The 8,680-nt window shown below is 36.6% G+C and overlaps 1 protein-coding gene across 3 annotated transcripts; it reads right to left on the reverse strand.

The window, feature by feature from the left end:
* Positions 1–504: 504 nt before the first annotated feature.
* LOC137586443 (uncharacterized) lies at positions 505–8,067 on the reverse strand. 3 transcript variants are annotated; one of them, XM_068302479.1, is made up of 5 exons: positions 7,941–8,029; positions 1,669–1,711; positions 1,421–1,527; positions 1,186–1,346; positions 505–1,121 (listed from the first exon to the last, which is right to left on the reverse strand). In XM_068302479.1, exons 2-5 carry the CDS (start codon positions 1,688–1,690, stop codon positions 884–886), a joined length of 528 nt encoding a protein of 175 aa, XP_068158580.1. In that variant the 5' UTR covers positions 1,691–1,711; positions 7,941–8,029; the 3' UTR covers positions 505–883. The 3 variants fall into 3 exon arrangements, with proteins under 3 accessions (XP_068158580.1, XP_068158582.1, XP_068158581.1); XM_068302481.1 differs by lacking the exon at positions 1,669–1,711 and having other exon boundaries at positions 7,941–8,067; XM_068302480.1 differs by lacking the exon at positions 1,669–1,711 and having other exon boundaries at positions 7,858–8,063.
* Positions 8,068–8,680: the final 613 nt, after the last annotated feature.

An 8,680-nucleotide genomic window follows, 5' to 3' on the forward strand; every position in this document is an offset into this window, starting at 1 on the left:
AGACGCTGAGTTAAAATGAATCAAGTCGGTCATCTCGCCGACTTCGGTATACCATGCAAATACAGGTTAAATCAAAGCAAAAGCAAAGGAAATAATTATCATGGGTAATGGAGGCAATCACGGTTAAAAGTGACAATGGAGCAAACATAACTCCATCACGCATTATAGAGGTGTCCGGTTAATGGGATCCCGGATAATGGGGGTCCAACTGAAATTTAAGTTTATAATCACATTTGTATTTATGTTTTGGAGACTATAAGAGGTAGAGACACCAAATTTCTATTTTGATACCTATCAATACAAACAGCGGATTGAGCCATGTTACGCACTTGGTGTTTTGTACTAGGTAGGCTAAAAGAGCGAAGTTGGTGCCCTGGTTTAGTTCATCTCTGTCTGGTGTCCTATAGTAAGAGTAAATGGACAAAATACTGAACACGAAATCCGCCTGAAAAAAGGCAAGTTGGTTGGCTTAAATCTTTATGCCAAAAATGTGTACAACATTGATTAATGTTATTTATTTGTCGTTATAAACATTTTATTTGTGTAAAACTTATGTTAAGTGGATTAGAAAAAAAAAACACATGACTTTAAAATATAGATCGATAAAAAAAAAAAAAAAACAAAACAGGGCTACAAGCTTAAAATCTTGATCGATTTCTTTTTGATATTCGATTTCTTAAGATTCTTTTGTACATTCTTTTTTATGATGAAAATTGTGATGTAATTTTTGAGTTTTATGATACAGAATTTTATGTTCGTATGGGACTATTAGCACGGAGGAAAGCGGCACGGGAATCAAGCTTATGAACTACACTGGAACACTGTAAATATTACATTCCGAAGCCCACACACGCTAGGCGATAACGGTGAAGGTGTGTCCCTGTCAATCCTGATCGCCGTGGATGCCAAAGCGAATGGTTAGCAGAACGTCCAGAAGGTAAACCAAGGCAGTGACCAAAGAAATGGAAGCGGAAGCCATTACCAAGTCCAGACGATGCATATTTGGATGCCAATAGTTACGATCTTTTGTGGTGGCCCAATCGCGGAAGAGCAGAGCGGTTACAGCGATATAAAGAACGAATCCCACGAGGGCCCACAGAACGGATGTGCGCCATGGAGGCCTTGGTTGGGAGAAGAGAGAAGTAAGTTTAGGCATTCCTTTGTTTTCGTATATTTACTACTCACAAATCTCCAAATAGTGCCATGATCAGATAAATGGCCGTATAGATGGTCAAAGCTCCAAAGGTTACATAGGACAATGCCATCACTCGAGGTGTGATGAATACCCTCAAATGGGAATTGGTAGCCGGCTCATCGATCAGGCCCAGGCAGCATATAAGCAAGCACTGTAAATGAAATGTGTGTACATAGGCTTTTAATGCAATGGGAAACCAAGTTGCACTTCATTGGTTGTACTCACCAGCTCAACCACTTTGACACATATTAAGGTGTATGTGGCCTTTTTATTGCCACTGGTTGTGGCAAAGGAATTATCATCTGCCGGTGACATTTCCACACGGGATATTTCTAAATTGGTTAAAGGGAAATGGATAAATTGATAAGCGATGGAAACTCAATATCGGCAAATTCGCCATTTGCTCTACCGGTCGAAGATCAAGTATCAAGACCAATATGTATACGTATGGATGTACTTATGTACATATGTACCTATGGATCGCAAGTAACTCATTTCGTTGTTCTCGATTTGAACCTACAATATTCCGAAGCATACTTCAGTTAATTGGCATTGTTCATGTTTGGGCTTTGTCTAGGTTAATTTGTGATTACTTTGTTAGCTCAGTGCTTAGTGGAGCGCACAAAAGGCAATGTTTTATTTTATTCTACGTGGTTTTGGTGAATTTATGTCAATTGGTCTCGGTCTCCCACTCATAACTCCTAAAATAGATTTGCCCAATTGAGTTCAATTTTCCAGGGTATATTAACATCGACGATTCCTAATACTAAATGATGTCATAAGTATAGCTTGGGTTTTGGGTGCGGCTCAATTTTTAGGTAAAATTATAGCAACTGCATACCAATCCCTATATATATTTGCATGTACATATGTATGTATGTACATGTATTTGGCACTTTATTGAACATTCGTTCTAAATAGCCATATCTAGAAAATTGATCAACTTAGAAAATTTCTACCAACTATTTCCCTAAGAAATTCTTTTACCCATTGCAGTTCTAGCTACAAACTATGTATACAATACGACACCTTTCCTAACAACACCTTCTTTGTTCTACAACTGCCTTTGACAATCCATTCATTTTATTTTAGTACCTACATATATGAACGAACTTACATACATACATATGTACATACATACATACATATGTGCTGGAGCACATCGTAGCAAACAATTAACTCTCTCGTGTCCCCCACATTCATTGAAGCTAATTGCATTAAATGTGAATATAAAAAAGAAGCAACAAATAACCCAAAAAGGGTATTTACAATACAATAAACAAGCGTAGTCGTCAGAGACCAAGGGATGAGTCGTTAACCCGCCTAACCCCGACCTGAATTCTAAGCATAACGTCATAAGCAACAATTGAATTTCATCGCGGAAAAGAGGACAGAGAGTGAGTAAGACGACCCTCAAGCCTTCGAGCTTTAGAATATCCTGAACTAACTTTGATTTTTAACTGGGTAAATGTTTACTACTACTACTCGGGCCCAAAACGGGCTTAAACTACATAATTTTGGTATCAAACGAAAGAGAAAAATTCCACGAGCACGACCTCAGGTGCGCCTTGGCGATTTATTTCGTAGTTTTTGAGTAATTAACAAAAGAAAATTAATATTTTTGGCGGGACTATAGCTAAAAGTAGCTGTTTCCGGCTAGAAAAAGCTGTTCAATTTTGAGATGGTGTTGCCAAATGCCGAATTTTGGATACTCGAATACGCGGGCTTTTTGAATCTTTTGTTCGCACTATTCTCAACAAACGAAAATATTGTTGAGTTTACAATATTTCTTGATTTTATAGAACAAATATAGTTTAGAATACAATATTCGGCTGCCAGAGCAGCCGAATATTCCTCGACTTTTGAGTTTAGATTAAAATATTTGGCTACCAGGGCAGTCAAACAGCGCGCCAAATAAAAAATAGCGTTTGACAACACTGAAATCTAGCTTTACCCGATTTTTCCACTTTTCAACACTGAAATCTCGAGTAGTAATAGTAAACATTTACCGAAAATTAATATTTTTAGCGGGACTATAGCTAAAAGTAGCTGTTTCCGGCTAAAAAAGCTGTTCAATTTTGAGATGGTGTTGCCAAATGCCGAGTTTTGGATACTCGAATACGCGGGCTTTTTGAATCTTTTGTTCGCACTGTTCTCAACAAACGAAAAAACATTTACCTCGATGATACTGACAAAAAAGTGAGCCGTTCGTTTGATTATGAGAGTCCAAATGAGAGGCGCTCTTAAGGGAATAGAGAAAAGAACCTCTCTTTCTCTGTCGCATATTCTCGTTTCTCAAAAACGGCTCACAAATTCGACAAGAAAAACTCATGTTTTCGCCGCAGTCGCGAATATTTTTGATTTGCTTTCTTAAAATCTGTGTCGCTTAATTTCGAGTTCCCAAATGTTTTTGAAACTATGAAATTTTAATAAGGTTTGACTATAGTTGGGTCTGTATTTTATGTGCAAAACTTTGTAATAAAATAATGATCAAATTAGTGTAACTCAAAATATTTAACGAAGATGTCAAGCCAATATTGGCCAAAAGCTTACCCAAATACCTGAAGAGAGTAGCGAATATAATGTAATTGATTGTAACTGTTTCGTTAATTAAAGTTTTTTATATCAAACAAAAATGTTTTATAGTATGTACATACTAACCGGATTCTATTGAAGTTAAAAAAAAAATCGTGTTTTAATTTTTTCAATTTGAATGTGTACTTCCATATCGAGATTGCGGAAATGCCCAAATTTTTTTCTTGGCTAGAAAGTAAGTTTCTTCTATCAGGGGCTGTCACAGAAATCGATAACTACCTGAAACCAGCCCAACAGCAATTGTAATTATTTTTTCTTTAATTTTCTTAAAAAAGTCTTTCCAGATTTGAAAATGTTTTAAATGTTCTTCTAACACTTTAAATAATATTACCCTATTATTGAAAAAAGAATGGAATAAAGTACTGTGAACTAAACTTTGATTTTGGATGGAATTACATTTGAGCACTTACAGAGGATTTTTGTTCCTTTATTTAATTTATTGCTTAACGAAAATGCCTTTAAAAAAACCGCCGCTACCAACATGTTGGAACTAGTGCGTTTCTATTGAAAAATTGCACGGGATGGCATCTCTGTACTAATATTAGCCCACCAAAAGAGAAATAAGAAGTATAAATAGATTAAAATAAGTAAATCTGATGACGTTTTTCAATAATACGACTTTAATTAACTGAATGACACACATATCTACATATACAAATATATATTTCTTTATAAAAATGAAACTGTGCAATCCTTTTCAAATTTGAATGAGTAGTCAAAGGCTGTGCTTGAAATTTATTCTATGACACCAATAAGTTCTTTCCAATTATCCCAGAAGATAGCGTAAGTAGATATTGCTTCAAAATTGGATTATTTCCGTTTACAATTACAATTTTCAATTAAAATTCAAATTTCAAGAATTCTGTTGTCAATCCAACGTCTATCGAAATATGCTATCGGTAATCGAACCAACTGACTTGGCAATGTTATAAGTTCCAAACATGCAATGTCGGGGATTTCCAAGAAACAGAAACAAACTGCCTGAAAATCTTCAGAGGTTTCTGTTACACCTGTGTGTATAGGCCCTTTTCCAGCACTTTTTATACCCTTGCAGAGGGTATTATAAAATTGGTCAGATGTTTGTAACGCACAGAAGGAGACGTTTCCGACCCCATAAAGTATATATATTCTTGATCAGCATGAGAAGCTAAGTCGATATAGCCATGTCCGTCTGTCCGTCTGTCCGTCGGTGCGTACGCGTTTTACTCAGCCATCTTAAGAGCTATCGGGATGAAATTTTTTTTGGGAGCTTTTTTTTTACCCGGGTGAGATAAAGTATGAAAATCTTTGGGATCGGACTACTATATCATATAACTCTGGAACAAAAATTTTTGCAAAAATTGGAGTATCCCCATGAAATTTACCAATATAATAGAATTTGATATAAAATCTCAGATCCCAAAATTTGACCCTGATCGGATAAATAGAACACAAGTTACAGTCTATATAAATCGGTTCAATCGCTGCCGGCAGCTCTGCTTGCTGCTTACTACGTCATCATCAAATCAACAGAGCACATGCATACACACACAGACGCAACGCTACATAAACTGTATGTGTATGCGTGCGTTGCTTTGCTTAGGGAATGAGGGAAGAAGAAGAACAAATTGTACATAGTATGAAGAGTAAAATTGTTTTGTTTGTATATTAATGAATTGAGTTGCAGAAAACAAATTTTGAACATGTGAAATTATTATTGTCAAGGACTGCAAGGGTATATAAACTTCGGCATAGCCGAATTTAACTTCTTTGATATTTTATAATAGCTTTTGCCGATTTATTTCTTTTCCTAAAAGACCTAAGCTGAAATTGCTGTTAGCTAATTTTGAGGTTTACGGTTGCAACTGGACAGGCCGCCATATGCAACAGTATCTCAGTTTGCGAGTTGCCACTAACGAAACTCTCGCGTTTGGTTGAACACCCCTAACACCGTTGAAAACAGGTTTCGTTGGCGCCGCTTGCAAGACGGTACTTCTCCCTCCCCCCTTTTCTATTCAAAAGAGATTGACCAAAAAGCCAAAACACATGCAACAGCCACGAAAAAAATGTAAACAAAACGGCCCAAGCAAGTCAAACTAGTTTGGAGGGAAACTGTCTCTCATCTCCCTCTCTCTCTCTCTCTCCCTTATTCCACATCTCTTTTCCTCCATTGGTATTAGTGACTTGCCTCTCATTCTCTCTGTATCTCTCGCTCTCCTTCAGCCACACCTCTTTGGCACTCGCGTGCATACAATGTAAAGAATGTGTCTAACTTTTTGGACTGCAGTGTGAATTAACCTCGTTTCGCTTTCAGGATCTCAACTACCATTTGGAGGGCAGCCCTATAAGTGGTCTGGTGAAGTCTGGGTCAATGACTTGTTAAGTATTTTGTTTGTTCATTTTTGTTTTGGTTCTTAACATTCGTTCTTGGCAATTCTGAGTGATAAACTCTTGACTACTTAGCTAACTTAATTAAAATTCTCTTGCCAAGTTCTTGGCATAGAAAATCAGGGATAGGCCACCATCTCGATTATTATTGCATTTCTTAAGCAACTTGTTTTGTTATTCGCACTCCCGCGTACCCACTACATCCCCCTATTCTACCAAATAAGCCATTAATATGTACAACTGGTAAACTGGTTATTAGACAACAACAATCGGTGAATCGTAGTGGAATGGGGAGTGGTGGTGTAATAACCAAACTGTCGGAAGGTACCCACATATGTGTATTTGTACATATGTATGTGTTAAGGAACCTACTGTACTTTGGCATTCCTCGACGCCTACTCTAAATGCAATTTCGGTCAAAGTTTTCGCAATTTCTTTGCTTGGCGTTGACCTTATTTGCACCCATACCTAAATAAATCAGTAGTTCTCATTCCAATTCTCACTTCCATATGCCAAGGTACAAGTGAGTTACCCACATGAGCCAGGCATTTAGTTTTAGCCTGGTGGTCATGAAATTGATTGTACACTTCGAAAGAAGGGGTCTTAGAATTTGGTGTTGTGTATTCCAAAACACACCTCTATTATGGATATGCTTATAATTTCAAGTCGATTCAAATAGAGAGGATATGTATTTACGTTGATAATCCCAATGATTACATAGATTTCAAAACAACTTTCAAATTTCAGACATGCCATTTTAAATCTAAGGAACATTAAAAGCAGAATGATCAATTGAAGTTTAATATATGTAGTAATTTACTTAAACCATCTAAAGAATTGATTGCACTTTCTCTGAGTGTAGATCGAGGTTGGGTAAGGTTGGGGGGCGGTTGTTGGGTCTGTTGCCTAGGCAGCCCATTCGCAAGGGTTGACAAATTCAATGCCAAAGCACTTGGGCAAGGTTGTGTAGGTTGATTGTGTGCTTAGTTCCTTTAGTGAAGATTTACTGAAAGGCTTCTCCAAAAAAGTTAAGAGTAGATAATTATGTACATATGTATGAAGTTGTATAGATCCATCCATATCTATTACAAAGTGCTTTTTTTGGGTTTTAGACCTATATTTTAGTCAAATTTGTTTTCGAATCTTTTAGGTATCTACTATATATATGTATGTACGTACATACATACATATATGCACATCTCATGACAAATTCCTAATTAATGAGTCACCGAAAGGGATCAGGAATTAAACAAATAAATGGATAACTGAAATTTGTTAGCTGGTGTTGTTGTAAATTTGTGCACAATTAGCATGTTTATCAATAACAACGTTAAAATACTATGCTCTTTTTGTTGTTGTTTACTGTACTGACACTCTCATCCATGTGAGTAATTAGGTTTGGGTGGGGCTCAAACGCGAGATGAAGACGCACACTTGGTTTCAGACTCTTTTTTGGATGAGAGTGGAAGGAAGATGGATCTTTGGAGAGTGGTAGAGAGCAACGTAATAATACATATATGTATAATGAACTAGAAAATGCATTTGACAACAAACACACATATCCATACTAGTTACTACAATTCGAATTTTTTTATTGTATTATTTGATAGTAGTAGTTGTTGTTGACCAAACGACAAACAGAGAAAACAAAACAGGTTTTTTAGTTATATTATAATATTGTGTCTGGGTCTATTGCATACATTTTCGATTTTCCAAATGAAATGGTTTAGAGGTGCAATATAAAGGTGCTAATTTAGTATACTTGACACACAAAAACACGCACACACACACACACACACACACAGGAAGAGGCAAGCAGCTTAAATTGAAAACGCGACAATAGCTTCTTTTTCTAAAATCCGTCTTGAGCCGAGCAATTGTTTTCGAAACGCACTGAATCCGACGGCACGACAACGTCAACTGTTGTAACTGCCACAAACTCAATTTGTTTAAAGTCTCAGTCCCAGTTTGAGTCTCAGCCCGCCAAACGGGGCCAACTTAAAAGAGAGCGGTTATAGTTTCTCTCTCTCTCGTGGCTTCTCTCACACGCCCAGAGAACGTGCCGAAAAGCAATCAGTAAGAAGCGGGCATAGGCGAATCAGTTGTGGTTTTCTCAAAAGCTAAATTAATTAATGTTAAATGAAAATTATATAAATGTATATATGTATATGTCTATGTACATATGTATGTATATATAAATATACGAAAATGTACGAATTAGCACCTGGCCATTCTATCACAAACCAATTTCAGTTGGCTGTCTTCCAGTACAAAATTGACAGTTAACTTTAGGCGGGACTAATATATTGACACGCCACTGTAGTTTGCTGCAGATTTTTTGATTCGAGGGCGTAAATATCGTCAGCAGGATCATGCAATTACCAATGTAAAATGTAAAAGGTAAACTCCTTAAGTGCAAAATATGAAAACCCCCGCCCGGGGTTTTTCTAAGTCTTCTTCCGTCCAATTCATATTTGAAAATTTAAAATTTTTTATACTTTTATTTGACTTTCTTGTAACAAA

The sequence above is a fragment of the Drosophila tropicalis genome, unplaced genomic scaffold, assembly GCF_018151085.1.
Source record: "Drosophila tropicalis isolate 14030-0801.00 unplaced genomic scaffold, ASM1815108v1 contig_993, whole genome shotgun sequence".
Lineage (NCBI taxonomy): Eukaryota > Metazoa > Arthropoda > Insecta > Diptera > Drosophilidae > Drosophila > Drosophila tropicalis.

Bases quoted from the DNA above. Each gene is read 5' to 3' on its own strand.
- LOC137586443 (XM_068302479.1), bottom strand. From the start codon at position 1,690: ATGAGTTACTTGCGATCCATAG. The intron at 1,528-1,668 runs GTACATATGTAC...TAACCAATTTAG, and splicing joins GAGTTACTTGCGATCCATAG to AAATATCCCGTGTGGAAATG. The intron at 1,347-1,420 runs GTGAGTACAACC...TTTCATTTACAG, and splicing joins GTGTCAAAGTGGTTGAGCTG to TGCTTGCTTATATGCTGCCT.